The sequence below is a fragment of the Urocitellus parryii genome, chromosome 1, assembly GCF_045843805.1.
Source record: "Urocitellus parryii isolate mUroPar1 chromosome 1, mUroPar1.hap1, whole genome shotgun sequence".
Classification (NCBI taxonomy): Eukaryota; Metazoa; Chordata; class Mammalia; order Rodentia; family Sciuridae; genus Urocitellus; species Urocitellus parryii.
Window position 1 is genome coordinate 127427916 of NC_135531.1, and position 19016 is coordinate 127446931.

At 46.5% G+C, this 19016-nt stretch overlaps 1 protein-coding gene across 2 annotated transcripts; it reads left to right on the plus strand.

Moving 5' to 3' along the window:
- Positions 1 to 11032: 11032 nt before the first annotated feature.
- On the plus strand, positions 11033 to 18558 carry F12 (coagulation factor XII). Of its 2 annotated transcripts, XM_026398208.2 has the most exons (14): positions 11033 to 11105; positions 11491 to 11548; positions 14453 to 14552; positions 14704 to 14774; positions 15061 to 15171; positions 15308 to 15439; positions 15545 to 15649; positions 15781 to 15946; positions 16046 to 16260; positions 16373 to 16595; positions 16811 to 16947; positions 17045 to 17194; positions 17710 to 17858; positions 17931 to 18558. In XM_026398208.2, the coding sequence occupies exons 1-14, from the start codon at positions 11049 to 11051 to the stop codon at positions 18096 to 18098; spliced, it is 1842 nt and encodes a 613-aa protein (XP_026253993.1). In that variant the 5' UTR covers positions 11033 to 11048; the 3' UTR covers positions 18099 to 18558. The 2 variants fall into 2 exon arrangements, with proteins under 2 accessions (XP_026253993.1, XP_026253995.1); XM_026398210.2 differs by lacking the exon at positions 17045 to 17194.
- Positions 18559 to 19016: the final 458 nt, after the last annotated feature.

Below are 19016 nucleotides of genomic sequence, written 5' to 3' on the forward strand. Positions count from 1 at the left end.
TAGCTCAACACCCCATTTCCTGCACCCCCACTTTACACAGCAGGAAACGGAGACTTGTCCAAAGTCAGCGAGTAAGGCGGAGTCTATTCGACTGGGTTTCTCTGGTCCCTATTCATTCACCCCAAAAATACTTATAAAGCACCCGCGTTGTCCCAGTACCAAGTCAGGTGTTGAGGAGTACAGTGGTGTCAGCAAGAGAGCCAAGCTACCTGCTTACATGCTTGAAGGGGAGGTGGGAAAGTAAAGGTAATAAACCTGTAAATAAACAATTAAATGGATGGTTTCAGAGAGTGCTAAGTGGGGTTAAGACCAGGAGCTGGGGACTTAGCCTGTGGTAGAGCATGTGCTTATTAGCATGTGCTCCATGCCTTAGGTTCAATAAAGATAAGGGTCATGATGGCCTCAGGGTGTGATATTTGAGTAGACCCAGCAGAGGCAATAGCAAGTGCAAAATCTCCCTGGAGGAACGTGAGACAGAAGTAGCAATAGAACTGGCTAAATCAAGGAAGACTTCGTAGATCATATAAGGAGTCTGTTTTCCTAAGTAAGACATAAGGAAAGAATGATTTACACTTTAAAAAGATCACTCTGACTAATGGTCTCTTAGCCAAGAGTGGAAGCAGAGAGCAACTGGGAGTCTACAGAATGTCCAGAGAGAGTGGATGGTGGCTTAGATTAACAGGGTAGCAGCAGAGATGGAGAAAAGTGGATGTATCTAGGACACATTTGGGAGTTTAGAGTGACCAAGGGGACAAAGGGCAGTGAAGATTTTTGTGTTCAAGTGAGATCCCTGGGTTAATGAGAACATGGAGGTTTCAAATTAATGGAGTGAGGAAGGAAAAAGCCTTCAGCATAGAGGGATGCTGCTTGTTCAAAGATCTGTAGAGAACTGTGAGAGGCTCAGGTATTCAGCACCTGAGGATAGAGCCTGGGGCTAGAGTTTAAAGGTGCACATTGTGGTGTATATGGGGGAAAGTAAATAAGGCTAAAGCCTTAGGAGGCTTCTGGATCAGGATATGATTGGAAGTTGGGTAAAGTGTTTAAATTTCATTCTAATGTTAGCAAGGAGTCTTCTAGGAGATTTGAAGCAGAGGAGGATCCGAAAAGGGCTCTGGGCTGCTTTGTGGGAGCTGACTACCCCTGATTGGTGGTCACCTGTTGTTTTGGTGCCCAGCATCTTCAGATCTTCATTTTCATCATCTATTTGGAAGAAATCCTATGTGATACAGAGGCAGGTTCTGCTTTCCACTAGGGAGATCAAAGAGGGAAAATAAAATTTTCTTTCCTAGATCCCTGGCAGCTGTAGCATGTTCCCAACCAGGTCTTTGAAGCCAAGCAACAGATCAACACATCAGGGGCAACATTTAGAACGCATTGTAGGGGATAGAGGGAGGAGGTCAAGCCAAGCCCTTCTGGGGAAAGGAAATTAGCAAGCACCACTGGAGCTGTTCAATAAGTCATTGGTTGCTTAAGTTTCTCTGAACCTGGCTTTTTTTTTTTTTTTCAGGGATTGAATCCCAGGGGCACTTAACCTATGAACCACATCCCAGCCCTTCTTCATTTTTTTATTTTGAGACAGGGCTTTACTAAGTTGCTGAGGCTGTCCTCAAATTTACAATCCTCCTGTCTCATTTCAGCCTCCTCAGTGGCTGGGATTACAGGCATGGGCCACTACACTCAGCCTGGCTTGACTTTCTTGCAGGTAAGTATCTTAATTAAGATAGGAGGTAGACCTTTTAGGAGGAATCATGAGAGGAATGATAGTTCCTTATTCTGGGACAGCAGCCATGGTATGCATCCAAATGGACAGATTGAGAGCTGTCATGGAGCTGGGATGAACAGAACTTGGCAATTGATAAGGAGTCAAGGTGTCATAACTCTCAGGTTCTGGCTTTTCAAGCCATTCTCTACTTAGAGCCAAGCTGATGTCTTTTAAAAGGGAAATCTGTCAATCATCTGAGATATGCATTTTAGGAATCTAACCTACGAATATTACTGCACCCAAACAGAAGAAGAAATGCTCAAGGTTATTCACTGCACAAAATATAGATTGTATTAATTGTCCTTAATAGTAACTGGTTAAGAAAAATTTCACCCTTTCCTTTACAGGAATACTGTGTAGCTATTGAAAAGAAAAGTGTGGATGAAGTGAGATGTAGCTAACTGGTAGAACTCTTGCCTAGCATGCTAGACCCTGGATTCTAGTTCCAGTAATAAATATATATTATTTATATATATATATATATATATATATATATATATATATATATATATATATTTATATATATATATATAAATACTCCTGTACTTATATAAATACTCTCCAAGATACATTGGTAAATGAAAAAAAATCAAGGTACAGAACAGCATATAAGAATTATTACCACTTGTTGCCAGGCATGATGGCACACACCTGTAATTCCAGAAACTGGAGGCTGGGGCAGGATGATCTCAAGTTTGAGACCAGCCTCAACAACTTAGTAAGACCCTGTGTCAAAAAAAATAAATAAATAAAAAGGACTAGAGATATAGCTCAGTGGGTTTGATCCTTAGTACTTAAAAAAAAAAAAAAGCCTCAGCAACTGAGCAAGGGCCTAAGCAACTTAGTGAGACCCTTTCTCAAAATATATTTTAAAAAAGGGCTGGGGTGTGGCTAAGTGGTTAAGCACCCAGGGGTTTAATCCCTGATACAAAAGGGGGGTCCACATAGGCTAAGTTATGCTGCAGTAACAAATAATCCCCAAATTTCAGTGTCCTAAAACAACAAAAGTTTATTCCTCATGTATATATGTCCAACACTGGTTGTTGGGGGGGGCATTTCTATTCATAATAGTCACTTAAGGTCCTAGTATGACAGGAGCTTCATTTCAGTTTGTGCTTCTACAATGGCAGGCAGTAAAATAAAAATGTAATAAATATACGATAATCTTTAAAACCTGAATCCAAGATGACACAAATCACTTCTATTTGCATTTCATTGGTCAGAGCAAACCACTTGGGCTACAACTTCAATCATGTGTCATTTCGCACTAGGAATAGCTTCTAAGAAGGGCATCAGGTGGGCAATTTAGTCATTGTGCGAACATCATTGAGTGTACTTACACAGAACTACATGATCACTTAATGTGTCCCCTGGGTGCAGTCAAAAGAATTCAATGGATAAGGCTGCTGCTGGCATAATATAGCATACTGTTTTACAGTAAATTTTTTAATTTTTTTAAGTAGCAAGGTTTACACTTTAAAATAATCAGTGGGCACAGTGGTGCACACCTGTTGTCCCAGGTATTCCAGAGGCTAAATTAGGAGGATCATTTGTGCTCAGGAGTTGGAGTCATCCTGGACCCCATGGTAAGACCCCTGTCTTAAAAATAAATAAATAAATAAATAAATAAATACTGAAATAAATAGTCTAGTAAATATATAAACCAGAAACATGTTGTTTATTTTACCACCAAGTATTACTATAGTTTTGTGCATTACTACATAATTTTGCATTACTATATTTTTGTGTCTGTGTGGTGCTGGGGATCAATTCCAGGGCCTCACACATGCTACTCAAATGTTCTACCACTAAATGACACCCCCAGCCCCTGTGCAATAGATTGGTTTACACTAGTATCACCACAAATGTGAATAATGTACTGTGCTATGATGTTATGACAACTACAGTGTCACTAAGTGGTAGGGGTTTTTCAGCTTCATTATAATTCTATGGGACTACCTGTATGTGGTCCTCAGTGACTGAAAGGTCATTATGCCGTATGTGACTAGCTATAAAGAGGTATAATCCTACTTTGGCAGTTTGTATTTTCCAAAGATGAGTGTAGCAGTATGTTCCCACCCCAAAAGCACTTCTGCAATATGACCTTAACACCTTCACATGAAGAGATGGAATGTAATTTCCCTTCCCATGAACTTCGTCTGCCCTTTATGATTTCCTTGTCATCAGTAGAATATGGTAGAAATGATGAAGTGTGAGGTCTGAGGCTGAATCAGAAAAGGTCAGTCACACAGTTCTTTTGAAATACTTGTTCTCCAGAAGCTTTCTCATGTCTCTGTTCTCTTAGACTCAGATCCTGCTGTGAGAGACTCAAATCCAGTCAAGAGGACACATGTGTACTCTGCTCTGGGTGACAGTCTTAGCTGAGCCCAGCCTTCTAGTTGTCCCACTTCAAGTACCAGACAAAAGTGAAAACAATTCTAGAATATTCAGCCCCTGGCCAATCAAGTCACCTCCAGCCATGCCAATATTCACACTTGCAGTGCTCAGCGTGTGGAGCCAACAGCAGCACTCCCTTCTGAACTCTGCCTGAATTCCTGACCCTAGGAATCCATGAACATGATAAAATAGTTGTTAAACACTACTAAGTCTGAGAGGTTTGTCCTGCAGGAATAGACACCTGGAATAACTCCTATACACCTAGAGAAGAATAGATTTATAAAATATTTGGTGAACAACATTAATGCATTTGCTTATGCACATGTGGACCCTCTCCAGAAGACCACGATGTTCTGGGAAGGGGGAGTTAAGTGTTTGGGGACAAGAATGGAAGTGAATTTTTTTTTATCCTATACCCTTTTGAATCTTTAATCTAATGTGATTGGAATGCCCATTTTAATTTTTAAAATTTTTTTTCTTTTTTTCTTTTGAGTGGGGGGTGTCTTACTTTGTTGCTCAGGCTGGCCTCAAACTCCTAGGCCCAAGCAATCCTCCTGCTTCAGTCTCTGAGTAGCTGAGACTATAGGTACAATGCCATTGTGCCTGGCTGAATTGCCTATTTTTAAAACAACCAACCTGATCCTGTCCCTCTCTTACTGAGAACCCTCCAGTGGCTTCCTGTGGTGTCCAGGGTCCCAACCACCTCTGTTTCCTGGTATTCACACTTTGATGTTATTCCCTTCTCTTGACCATGGGCTGAGACAGCAGACTCACTTAAAATGAAAAGAATGCAGAGGCCTGTGCTCAGTGGCACACACTTGTAATCTCAGCAATTCAGGAGGATGAGGCAGGAGGATCACAAGTTTGAGGTCAGCCTCAGCAACTTAGTGAGACCCTGTCTCAACATACAAAAATAAAAAAAACTGGGGGTGTGGCTCAGTGGTTAAGAACCCCTGGGTTTAATCCCTGGTACTAAATCGATCGATTGATGAGTGGACTGGGATGTAGCTCAGAGTTAAGCACCCTGGGCTCAATCTTTAGTACAAAAAAAAAAAAAAAGGAATGCAGAGAAAGTGATGGCTTATCTCCAAGATTAGGTTACTAAAAGACTGGCTACCCTTTTCATTTTCTGTGTTTTCTCTTGCTGGCTCATGTGAGGGAAACCAGCTTCTATGTTTATACTACATGGAGAGGTCTATAAGGCAGGAAACTGATGTCTCTGGCCAACAGTCAAAAAGGACCTAAAGCCTGCCAACAGCTTCGTGAGTGAACTTGGAAGCTGAACAGTACCAGGCTCCTGACCCATAGAAACTCACACATATGTATTTGTCATTTTAAGCTGCTAAATTTAGGGATAATTTGTTAGACAGCAATAGAAAGCTAAGACACTAACCATTACACTTAAACATAAAACAGCAAGGTGCAGTGGCACAAACCTGTAATCCCAGCTACTTGGGAAGCTGAGGCAGGAAAATCTTAAGTTTGAGGCCAGGCTGGGCAAGACCCTATCTCAAAAAATAAAATTAAATTAAACAAAACCAAATATCTCCCAGTGACTTACAAGGGCACAACTGAATCTGAGCCCAACATTGGGGTTCAGAAAGTTTGAGTTCCTTATCCATCATCACAATGGGAGGGGCATTGGCCAAGATAGGATTGGAAGGTTTCCTGACTCAAATCCAATTTGTCCCTACCCTGTTCCTAAGGTCACTATTTTCTTACCCTTTAAGCTACTGACTTACACAACCCATCATGATGAGGGGGTTTTTGTTTTGGTTTGTTTTGTTTCAGGAACTTCCTGGTAACAATGTTTGAACTCTTGCATCAGTTAGGACTTTAGGTTGTAACTAAAATTGGCCTAGGCAAAAAGGGAAATCATCGATTCAAATAACTGAAAAGTACAGATGTGGTTCTAACTTCAAGTGTCTCTGGATCCTGGGTATCAAATGGTGTCAATCAATTCTGTCTTTCCCATATTTTGGCTATGCTTTTAAGGTTTTCTGGTTTGTTCATTTGTTTTGGTTTTAGGGTTGTTGCTTTTGTGTGTGTTGCTGGGGATCAAACCTAGGGCCTCATACATGTTAGGCATATATTCTACCACTGAAATACATCCCCAAATCCCCTTTTTAATTTTATTTTGAGACAGTGTCTTTCTAAGTTGCCCAGGCTGGCCTCAAATTGCAACCCTAGCCCCCTAAGGAGCCAGAACACCCAGCTTGCTTTCTCTTGTGTGAAATTAATTTGAACATCCCTAGTATGTAAGCTTGTGAGTGAACTTGGAAGCTAAACAGTACCTGGCTCTTGACCCATAGAAACTCACACATATGTATTTGTCATTTTAAGCTGCTAAATTTAGGGATAATTTGTTAGCAACAAAAAGCTAAGACACTACCCACTACACTTAAAAATAAAACAGCAAGGTGTAGTGGCACATACCTGTGATCCCAGCTACTTTGGAAAGCGTCCTAATTCCAGGTAGCAGGGACAATATGATCAGGGCACAGGTTGCTCACTGCCAGTCCTCCAATTCTTGCTGTCTTGGATCCAGAATTTAGGGTGAGAGCACCCATTGGCTGAGTTTAAGTTCCTCTGGCTTTGGTATGGGGGAGAGAAGTTTTTCTGGTCCATTAGGCTTCCATAATGGGAGATGATCACTAAAAGTCACCCTTTCACCACACAATTGGAGAAGAGTGATCACAAATAGTAACTGTAAGTCTAGGGTTGCGGTTGTGGCTCAATAATAGAGTGCTTGCCTAGTATGTGTGAGGCACTAGGTCTGATCCTCAGCACCACATGAAAATAAAGAAAGGAAGGAAGGAAGGAAGGAAGGAAGGAAGGAAGGAAGGAAGGAAGGAGGGAGGGAGGGAGGGAAGGAAGGAAGGAAGGAAGGAAGGAAGGAAGGAAGGAAGAAACAAACTGGGAGACTAGAGGAAGAAGGAATAGCAGTGATCAAATCCCCATGATTGTCTACCTTTGGTCCCAGTGGACCTCAAGCCTCATCTCACACTCCCTACTAGGTTCCCCAAGCTCACTACATTCTTCATTTGACCTGCTGTATTCAGGCTTCTTTGCAGTTGTATCACTCACTCTACCTGGAAGCATGTCCCTCCCTTTCCCATCTGCAAATTCCTTCCCATTGTGTAGACCGGTTCAAAAGTTCCCTTCCATTTCAAGGGAGAGCTGGCTTCTCTCTAGGAGGAAGGAGCGAATGTGGGTCAGGCCCAGGGGCAAGGTCTCTACTCAGGTGTTATCAAGAACTGTCAGAGGCACTTTCACTTTGATGAACTCACCTGTACATCTCATAGTTCTGCTTTCATCATGTGGACTTAACAGCTGTCACCTCAATATGTTCTCTTTGAAATCAAAGGTTTCTCCTACCCTCCTCTTACTGTGTTTCTGTTCCAAGAAATCTCCCATGGCCTGCCTTTCTTCTAGCAGAATTAGTAAGTGACTACATTCAATCTTGACTTCCCATAAATTACCTTGTGTTAGTGAAGACTCCAAGTCTATTGAAATTGGTTTTATTTGATCATATAACTCAGAAGTCCTTTTTTTTTTTTTTTTTTCTTTTTGCAGTGTGTCAGATTGCCTTGCACATGCTAGGCAAGTATTCTACTACTGAGCAACGGCCCCAGCCCCTATAACCAAGAAGTCTTTTTTTTTTAATAGATTTATTTTTTCATTTTTTAGTTGGGGATGGATAATGTCTTTATATATTTATCTTTATGTGGTGCTGAGGCTCGAACCCAGTGCTTCACACATGCGAAGCAAGTGCTCTACCACTGAGCCACAACCCCAGCCCAAGAAGTCTTTTTTTTTTTTAAGAGAGAGTGAGAGAGGGGGAGAGAGAGAGAGAGAGAGAGAGAGAGAGAATTTTTAATATTTATTTTTTAGTTCTCGGCGGATACAACATCTTTGTTGGTATGTGGTGCTGAGGATCGAACCCAGGCCGCACGCATGCCAGGCGAGCGCGCCACCGCTTGAGCCACATCCCGAGCCCCCAAGAAGTCTTAATGATGCTTTTAGTTGTAGGATCCAGGCTCTCAAAGTCATCAGGAATCAATCCCATCAGTATTAGTTATCAAATTTTGTATATAACAAATCACCCTGGAACTTATAGTTTAAAACTTCAACTATCAATGATTGTTTCTCAGTTTCTGATGATCAGGCTTTCAGGAGCAGCTTAGCTGCATGGTTTTATCTTGAGATCTGCTATGATTATATATGATCGAGTGTCTCCCAGGGGTCCATGTGTTGGAGGCTTGGTTCCCTGGGTGGCCACAGTATTGGGATATGGTGTGGCCCTTTGGGAGATGGGGCCTAGTTGGATGTCCTTCATTGAAGGCACTGCTGTTTGGAGGGATTAAGGTATTTCATGTGGGATCCTGGTTGGTTCTCACAAAAGGGTCATTAGTGGCAAACCTGGCCCCTCTCCCATCTCTCTGGCCTCCTGTTTCAAGATGTAATCACTTGGTCCCATACACACTCCTGACATTGCAATTCACTGTAAGGTGATGCAGCTGAGGGGAAGCCATCACGAGAAGCTGTGCCATGCAGTTTGGACTTTCAGCCTCCAATACTGTGAACCCTTTATAACTTAAACTATCTTAGGTATTTAATTACGGTAACGTAAAGCTGGTTAATACCAGCTCTGTCATGAGATTGCAGGCTAGAAATCAATCAGAGCTGCACCTATTTTTGAGGTGCTTTGTTCATATGACTGTCAAATTGGTGCTAGTAGCTGGCAGAAGACTTTACTTTCTCCATACATGCATGGGTGACTCTGCAGGGCTGCTTGAGTGTCCTCACAACATGGCAGAGCCCAGAGTGAGTGGTCCAAAGACCAAGGAAAAAACTGAAATAACTTTTATGACCTGGGCTTAGAAGTCAATTCCACTGGACACACAATATATCTCTGATTCAATGTGGGAAGAGACTATAAAGGGTATGAATCCCAGGAAGTAAGGACTATCTTGCCGGCTGCCTGTTAATGGCATTCCTCTGTCCTTCCTTCTCCATTTGCTTTGCTTTTCGTATGTCTCAGACAGGCCATCTTTAAGTATGACAAAGATGGCCATCAATGTCACCAGGCCCACATTCTAACCTGTTTAACAACCCCAGTGGAAAGAAAGTATCTCCTTCCCCAAGGTTCTGGTAAAAGTTTCAAAGCAGACCCTGATTGGCCTAACTTGTACATATGCTTACCTCTGAATCAATTGCTGCATTCTAAAGATATCATACTCTGGTTGGGAAGACTCAGATCACACCTCCCAGTCCTAGAACTAAGGGTAAAGTTGGCAGTACTAGAATGACAGGGAAGAAGTGAGGAAGGGATTGTTCCTTAAAGAAAAATTAAAGTGACATTACTAACCACAAGAATTCTGGGCAGGAAAAAACAGCACAAGTACACCCCATCTCCCTCCCTGTGTTCTGATTGCACAATTTAATGTCCCCTAGTTTAGCAGTTTTTCCATGGGATTGTGGAATTAATTCTAAGATGAGCCCAAGATCTTAAACTCCATTGTATGTGTACTTTTTTTTTTTTTTTTTAGACTGGGGATTAAACCCAGGGCCTTACATGCTAGGCAGGTGCTCTACCCCATAACTTTTTACATTTTGAGAAAGGGTCTTGCTAAATTGCCCTGGCCGGCCTTGAACTTGTGATTCTCCAGTCTCAGCATCTGCAGTATCTGGGATTACAGGCATGCACCACTGTGCACAGTTGTATGTGCCCTTTCTTCCAGTTATTCTTCCAATTAAACAATGATCTAGGTTCTTCTATAAAATAATTTTTGTGGTACTGGGGATTGAACCTAGGTAGGGTCTCACACATGCTAGGCAAGTGCACTACCACTAAGTCACATATCCATCTCTCTGTAAAAGAATCTTGTATATGTAATTAAGATCCCAAATCATTTGACCTTAAAATGGGAAGATTATCCTTGGTGGCCCTGGCCAAATCAGGCAAGCCCTTGGAAGGGACAAGGTTTTTCTTCCTGGCAAAGGAGATTCAAAATGTGAAAGATTCAAACTAAGAGAGATTTGAGAACAACATGACCAGAAATGCAGGTGGCTTCTAGGAGCCCAGGTGGCCCCTAGTTGACAGCTTACAAGGAAGCAGGGCCCTCAGTCCTATAACCACAAGGAATTGAATTCTGACAACAACCTGAATGAGCTTGGAACTGAATCTTTCCCTGCAGCCTCCAGAGAATTCAGCCTTAATCTCAGCCTTGTGTTACTCTGAGCATAACACCTAATCACACAGTACCTAATTATTACCTACAGATTTGTGAAGCAATAAACAGGTCTTATGCAGGACTTCTAAGTTTGTGATCATTTGTTATGCAGCAATAGAAAACTAATATTCTTCATGATGGCTTCTTTTTTTTTTTTTTTAGAATTTTTTTAAATATTTATTTTTTAGTTTTCGGCGGACACATCTTTGTTTGTATGTGGTGCTGAGGATCGAACCCAGGCCGCATGCATGTCAGGCGAGCGCGCTACCGCTTGAGCCACATCCCCAGCCCCATGATGGATTCTTAACATTCCTGAAGTTGGGGACTTCTTTTTGACCACCTTAACCCCCTCATCCTCAGTAGGACCTGAAATACAAGTATGTCTCTCTTCCTACTTCCAGTCCCACTGTCCGAGAGAGAGAGACCAGAGAGCCCTGCCCTTTACTATTCTACCTTCATCCACCAACTCCCAAACCCCTCCCTCAGGAGCCTACCAAGGAAGATGCTCTGCATGACTTTCCACAAACACTAGGTGCCCCACCAGGCCCAGGAGGGCAGCTCGCCCAATCCCTACTTCCCAGGCCTCAGAGACCTTTGCCCAACCCCATTGATCTGGACTCCTGGGTAGTCAGCTGGATCAAGGGACAGACGCCATGAGGGCTCTGCTGCTCCTGGGGTCCCTGCTGGTGAGCCTGGAGCCAGTGCTTTCGGTAAGGGGTGTGGGAACCAGGATTGGGTAATGATGGCCCTGCGGGGCGGGGCGGGGGGTGAGGGGGGGGTCCCTATCACAGCCTTGGCCTCTACCCATGACCTTTTGGTCCAGGAGACAAGGAGGCCTTTGTGGGAAGGTGAGTCCAGCTCAGAAGGCCCAGGCAGAGGAGATAGATAACCAGAGCGGGTAGATATGTGAGCACGGCCTCCATTTCTGTAGGGGAGAGGTCTTTGAGGAGACAATGGGAGGAGGAAGGAAGGTCCAGATCTTGTGGTGAAATCTCTGCGCTTCCAGGCTTTGAGAGCAGGCGGGGGGCTGGCATAGGCTCAGGGGCAGGCTATGAATTTCTAGGCAAATTCCTAGAGTCCTTTTCTCCCCTGTAGATCCCACCTTGGAAAGCTCACAGGGTACATAAGCAAGGAACCGATGAGCCCACAGTAGGTAAGTGGCCTGGCTGCCCCTCAGAACACACACTTGGTTGGGGTGAGCATGGTGGGGGCATGCACAATCTAGGGGCAGTGTCAGGTCCTTGGAGCAAGGGGAGGGATCCTGAGCCTTGGGTAGTTGTGGCTCACATTTGGACTTGAGTGCCTACTGTATGCCAGGTCTTGGGTCCATGGGTGCCAGGGACCCAGAATGATAGTGAGCTATGTGTTCCCTGAGAACAAGCTGTATCTGAGTGTCCCATCTTGAGTTTGGCCCTAGCAGGGGCTTCAGGTGTCTGCTGTTATGCTGTTACTCCTGGGATCCTGCCAGTTTCCCTCATTTTCCCTATCTTCCCTCTTTCTTTTCCTTCTTTCAACATATGTCTTTGGCATCTGTCTATCACACAGAGGCCAGGGATCTTAATAGGCAAAGAGGGATCCAGAGCAGGGTTCTGGACACCAATATCTCTGAATCCCAGTTTTATCACTTGTGAGCTATGCAACTCTGGGTGAGTGACTTGACTTCTCTGTGCTTCAATTTCCCCATGTATAAAATAGGTCTATTAATAGTGAAACTCTCAGGGTTGGTTTGTTTTTGTTTTGGTACTGGGGATTGAACTCAGGGGCACTCAACCCCTAAGCCACATCCCCAGTTACATTTTGTATTTTATTTAGAGGCAGGGTCTCACTGAGTTGCTTAGCACCTTGCTGTTGCTGAGGCTGGCTTTGAACTTGTGATCCTCCTGTCTCAGCTTCCCAAGCCTCTGGGATTACAGGCATGCACCACCATGCCCAGTCTCTCAGGGTTTTTGAAAATGAGAAATGAGTTGTTGACCCCCCGTAAGGTACTCAACCCAGAGCCTGATGCATGGCAAATACTTAAAAAAATTTTAGCTCTTAGTAATTCTCCAATAAAAGTATTTAAAAAAAATATATATATATATATATATATATTAGATTTAGCTCTTCGACTGGGAATGTAGCACTATGGTAGAGTGCTTGCCTAGCATAAGCAAGGTCCTAGGTTCTAGCCCAGCATTGGAAAAAAAAATTAGCTCTTATTGTCAAGCTCACACTTAGAAGAGGGGTGCCTGCCATCTCCCCTTCTTCCAATCCTGCCAGTTTCCCATTACCTTCATTCTTCCAGGCACTAATTGTGTGTGTGTGTGTATGTGTGTGTGTGTGTGTGTGTGTGTACGCGCATGTGCATGTGAAAAAAGAGAGAGATTAGATTCCTATGTGTGTTACCAGGGACTGAATTCAGAGGCACTCATCACTGGCTACATCCCCTGCCCTTTTTGTTTTTTATTTTGGGATAGGGTCTTGCTAAGTTGCCCAGGCTGGCCTTGAACTTGTGATCTTGCCTCAGCCTCCATAATAGTTGTGATTACAGGCATGTGCCACTGAGCTTGACCAGGCACTAAATATTTCCCTAGAGCATACAACATTCTGGGGTCTGTGAACTAGATGGATCCTACTCTGGCGAGCCTGACCAGGTGGGGTCAAGCCCAAGCCCTGGAGCATGATGGCAAAGCCTAGCACAATACAACCCTGGACTTCAGCAGCCTCCTCTCCACATCCCACTGCCTGCTCTCCCTCCTCTTGCCAGAACCAACCTTAGTTCCCAGTCTTGGCCTAATTACCTACCTAGGGTCTGCCTCCTCTCTGTCCATCCCATTTACATCTTAAAGATCCAGCTCAGATCCCTCTCCCTCCCTTTATCATCCAGGCCCTGGTTTGGCATTCAGCAACACTCTTTGACAACCAACGGCAGAAAATGTTTACTGAGAACATACTATGTGCCAAGCACAACATTCTCATTAACCTCAATAAAAGACATTTTCTTTTATTTTTATTTTTGGTTCCAGGGATTGAACTCAAGGGCACTCGACCACTGAGCCACATCCCCAGCCCTATTTTGTATTTTTATTTAAAGGCAGGGTCTCACAGAGTTACTTAGGTTCTCGCTAAGTTGCTGAGGCTGGCTTTGAATCTGTGATCCTCCTGCCTCATATTCTGGAATCTTCTAAATTGCCCAGGCTGGGATTACAGGTATGCGCCACCTCGTCTAGCAGCAAAAGACATCTTATTCAAAGTATATGTTGTTGGCTCACTAGCAGTGACCTCACAGCCAACAGCACTATCACTCATGCCCAAACAAATATTTCTCTGACACACATTTACTTCCTAACATACACTGAAGCCTTCTCGCACTTTGAAACAATAGACAGCACTTCAACATAGGTTTGAGTGTGTGTGGGGGATTTCCAGTGATAAAATCACCCACAAAAAGCACAATGTGGAAAATATTATACTAAACAGACGATGAAAAGGACACTTGTTAATAGTATAAGAGCTGAAAGAGAGCTGAATATTGCCTCATTGGACCTCAGCTGGGAATGTGCAAATTTGTCTGTGTGTGTGTGTGTGTGTGTGTGTGTGTGTGTGGTGTGTGTTGCTGGAGATTGAACCAAGGACCCTGAGCAAATGCTTCACCATTGAGCTACACTCCCAGCCTGAATCACAAGTATTGATTTGAAGGTTACAAATAAATTTTGGCAAGTAGGCAGATTTGCAAATATGGAATCAGTGAATAAGGAGGATCAACTATATACTATTATCTTTGCCATTTTACAGATGGGAAAACCAAAAGCTCAAAATGGTTAAGTGGCTTTGATGCTCAACAAATAATTATTAAGTGCTAATTTTGTGGCAGGCACTCTTCTAGTCTTGCTCAAGTTCACACAGCTAGTAGGTGGTGGAGTTAGGAATCTGTTCCAGCTATCTAACTCCAGAATCCAGCTTCTTAAGCAGAATGCTGTCCTGAGCACACAATGATATTTTCCAGTTGGACCCCATGAGGTAGAGTCTGGGCAACTGGGCACAGGGGAAGTTCTCAGGAAGTGTGTTATTCCTACAGTTCTTACTGTCACTGGGGAGCCCTGCCACTTCCCCTTCCAGTACCATCGGCAGTTGTACCACAAATGTATCCACAAAGGCTGGCCAGGCCCCAGACCCTGGTAAGGTTCCCCAACGGGGGTTGGAGCAGGGGTCTGGGATCCATGGAATTTGCCCCTTGTTCTGTCCAAGAAACCCTGCTTGGAGAAAGGAAGCTAGGGGTGGGGTGGGGCTAGCCTCCAGGGCAAAGCAGGAGAGCCTGTGTTTCTGCAGGTGTGCTACCACCCCAAACTTTGATCAGGACCAGCAATGGGCACACTGCCTGGAGCCCAAGAAAGTGAAAGGTACTGCACACAAACTCTGGGTGGCCCAGGACCCTCTACATCCCCCTAATTCCTCTCCTGGCTATCATCAGATCCCACATGCCTGGGATTCTGGGCCTAGTCCCTCTTCTCCCTCAACAATACCTCTCAGAAGCTCAGAGGGAGAGTTCTGGAAGGAATAGCCTCATTTTGCAGATGAATAAACTAAGGCTTGGAAAATTGGAGTCTCAATGACCTATGACAAATAGGTTCAGGTAGGGACTTGGCCCCCACCTGTGTGAGTTGGGCTCCTCATTCCATCTCTCAGACCACTGCAGCAAACACAGCCCCTGCCACAAAGGAGGGACATGTGTGAATATGCCGAAAGGACCACACTGCCTCTGTCCGGAACACCTCACTGGGAAGCACTGCCAGAAAGGTAAGGAGGTGCTGTCTGCCAGGGGAGGGGACACTGAGGAACAAAGGTAGCCCCAGGCCTGCTGAAGAGGTCTCCGTATCCCTGGAGACTTGTCATGATCCCAGCCTCTCTGGAGACCTAGCCCTTTTGTCCCCAGAGAAGTGCTTTGAGCCTCAGCTTCTCCGGTTCTTCCATGAGAATGAGATATGGCTTAGATCTGGGCCAGAAGGTGTGGCCAAATGCCACTGCAAAGGTCCTGATGCTCACTGCAAGCCACTGGCCAGCCATGGTAAGAGGATTGATTGGGAGCTGACTGTGGAGGAGGGCTGATCAAGAGACTGGTGGGAGGCTGGGTGGTGTGCCTAGGGGTGGCTCAGTTTGCTCCTTCCCCCAGCCTGCCACACCAACCTGTGCCTCAATGGGGGCCGCTGCCTGGAGGCCGAAGGACAAAGCGTGTGCCATTGCCCAGTGGGCTATACCGGACCCTTCTGTGACTTGGGTGAGTGCAGGGCTCAAGGCAAGCAGGAAGTCAGCCCCCATGTGGGAAGGGCATGACAGAGAAGGGCAGAGGAGAATGGAAAAGTGGACAAGATCCTTCCCCTAGCTTCAGGAAGCCCCTTCACTCCCTAGATGTTGAGGCAAACTGCTACCATGACCGTGGGCTTAGCTACCGTGGCAAGGCCAGGACCACTCTCTCCGGTGCAACTTGTCAGCGGTGGGACTCCGAGGCCACCTACAGGAACGTGACTGCGGAGCAAGCACTAAGCCGGGGACTGGGTCACCACACCTTCTGCCGGTGCACTGACTGGATGGGGCGGGGAAGGGCAACCCCTTCCAGCGTAGGGCCCTGGGGAGCTCCCCCACTCTCTAACAATGCCCTCTCTTGAGATTGCAGGAACCCAGACAATGATACCCGCCCGTGGTGCTTTGTCTGGAAAGGTGACCGGCTGAGCTGGGAGTATTGCGACTTGGCACAGTGCTGGGCCACAATCCAGGCAGCACCTCCACTCATGGACGCCCTTGGGCGTCAGGACCTGCCCATGCCCCAGCCTTCAGCACTGCAAAAGCCTCAGCCCACGACCCAGTCCCCGCCTCATTCCCGGACCCCAGGTAGTTAAGTTAGAAAGGGCAAAGAAGTCTGAGCAAAGAGGGCGTAGGGCCAGCTAGATTCCGGCCAGCCGCCCATAGGTCTCCCAGTCCTCTGCCTGGGCTCTTCCCACAGCCCCCTCGAAGCAGCCAACTCGCCTGTCTAGGACCAGCCCTCCCAGCTGCGGACAGCGGCTCCGGAAGAGCCTGTCCCCGCTGAGTCGAATTGTCGGCGGACTAGTGGCGCTGCCCGGGGCACATCCCTACATCGCAGCGTTGTACTGGGGCGGTAGTTTCTGCGCCGGCAGCCTCATCGCCCCCTGCTGGGTGCTGACCGCGGCTCACTGCCTGCAGAACCGGCGAGTACCCGCCCGCCCAGCGCCCCTTGGGGAACCCTAGCCCGCTCCTTTATCCTGACCCCAGTTTCTGCGCCACGCCTGAACCTGTACCCTATTTTCCCCGCTCCTCTGGAGCTCCCTTGAAAGGAGCTGAAATCGGGGAAAAGGTTCCAGAGCAGGATGCTCCCCCAGCACGCCTGTGAGCACGATGCCTCTCCCCCACTCCCCGCCCGCAGGCCGGCGCCGGAGGACCTGACGGTGGTGCTCGGCCAGGAACTCCATAACCAGACCTGTAAGCAATGCCAGACGCTGGGCGTGCGCTCCTACCGCCTCCACGAGGCCTTCTCGTCCAACACCTATCAGCACGACTTGGGTGCGTGGGGGCGCTGCTGCGGGGTTGGGGACAAAGTGTGGGAAGGTCTCAGGTCCCAGGGCCTCCTCCTAACTAACGTTCTTGCCGACCGGGTTAGCACTGCTGCGCCTTCAGGAGAGCGCGGATGGCAGCTGCGCGCGTCTTTCACCTTACGTTCAGCCAGTGTGCCTACCCAGCGGCACCGCCCAAACCTCCGAGCCCGAGGACATGCTTTGCCAAGTGGCGGGCTGGGGCCACCAGTACGAGGGTACGCACAACACCTGGGGGCGAGCGGGAAAGCTTTGGACACCGGGATAAGCCAGAGAAGCCCTCAACTGTGGCAGAAGAAGCATAGATCTGACGGGCTGTGAAAGCGTGCAGGGTCTTTGTCCCTGTAGTCCGCTCTTCCCAGAGTTTGGGATTCACTGTTGAGGTCCCCACATCTCTTGGGGAGACAGGGAGAATCGACTTTCTCCTGGTTCCCTCTGGGTGGTGCTGGGCTGCAAGGACTTACTAGGATACCGTCCCAGCTTTGGAGCAGCGAGCAAACTACTTGGATAGCCAAGTTCTGAGACACTGGATGGGAGGGACAGGTGGTGTTCCTGATTCGGCCCCGCCCATTCAATTCCTGGTTCCTCTCTGGGCCTCTGTTTCCTTGCCTGAGAAATTGAGTTAACGGCATTTCCTTCCCCCTCGGGCTTGCTGTGCGGGAGGAAGGGTAACGGTGGGGGCAGAAGCCTGGTGCAGGCCAGTGCTCTAAGAAAATCTGCTCTGGGTTTTCAGGGGCGGAGGATTATTCCACCTTCCTGCAGGAGGCACAGGTGCCTTTCATCTCTCAGGAGCACTGCTCCGCCTCTGAAGTGCACGGGGATGCTATCCTCCCTGGAATGCTCTGCGCTGGCTTCCTCGAGGGTGGCACAGACGCGTGCCAGGTGAGTCCTGAGTGCCTTCCCCGGCCAGTCAAGCTCAAGGCCAAGGAACTGAACTGCGTGTTCCCGACACAGGGTGATTCTGGGGGCCCTCTGGTGTGTGAGGACCAGGCTGCAGAGAACCGGCTCACCTTGAGAGGAGTCGTCAGCTGGGGCTCCGGATGTGGCGACCGCAACAAGCCCGGCGTCTACACCGACGTGGCCAGCTACGTGACTTGGATCCAGGAGCACATAGCTTCCTAACTACCCAGGGATTTGTCTTTCCCTCCTAGTGGGAGGGTGGCTGGGTAATGAACACTGACTAAAGATTGTGCCACATTCCTCCCAGTGCCACCAGCCAGGTGCCAGGGGCACAGAAACTCAATAAAGTGCTTTGAAAATGCCCTTGGGGGTCGCCTTTGGAAATGTCAAGAGAATAAACCTGCACACAGCTCCTCCCCTGCCCTCACAGAACAGGATCTGTGAGATCTTAACATGAGAGATTTGAGATTCTTGTCCAAGTCATGTTTACCGCATACCAATCCCTATGCAAGGTGACTGCTATTCCTCATAAGGTACTGAAACTTTTAAGCTTACAGAACATCTGTTCTCAGCCTTGACTACTCACATCGGGATCATCTGGAGAATTTTGAGCCTAACTACTATGCTCAAGATCCACCTGAGACCAATTAAATCTGTATCTCTAGGAATGGGATGAGTAGTGGTATGTTTTTAAAACTCAGATGATTTCACGTTCAGCTGAGATTAAGAACAATGGTTAGAAATGTTTAATACTAGGGGCTGGGGATGTGGCTCAAGTGGTAGGGCGCTCGCCTGGCATGCATGCGGCCTGGGTTCGATCCTCAGCACCATATACCAACAAAGATGTTGTGTCCGCCAGAACTAAAAAATAAATATTAAAAAAAATTCTCTCTCTCTCTCTCTCTCTCTCTTCTCTCTCACTCTCTCTTAAAAAAAAAAAACAAAAAAAGAAAGAAATGTTTAATACTAAAACAGTGGTGTGGACCCCAGCCCTGGGAACTCGGAATACCCACCCAAACTCTCACCAGGGCAGCAGCCTCGCCAAGGAATTAGACAAGGACATTCTTAGGCTACATTCTATACTAGAAACTCCAGGGTGGGACCCAGCAATCCCGCAGCCTTCCAGGGTTTTGGATGTTC

Excerpts from the sequence above, each read along its gene's own strand:
- F12 (XM_026398208.2), top strand. The coding sequence starts at position 11,049 with ATGAGGGCTCTGCTGCTCCTGGGGTCCCTGCTGGTGAGCCTGGAGCCA. Across the intron at positions 11,106-11,490 it reads GCCTGGAGCCAGTGCTTTCG|ATCCCACCTTGGAAAGCTCA; the intron begins GTAAGGGGTGTG and ends TCTCCCCTGTAG. Across the intron at positions 17,195-17,709 it reads CTGGGGCCACCAGTACGAGG|GGGCGGAGGATTATTCCACC; the intron begins GTACGCACAACA and ends CTGGGTTTTCAG.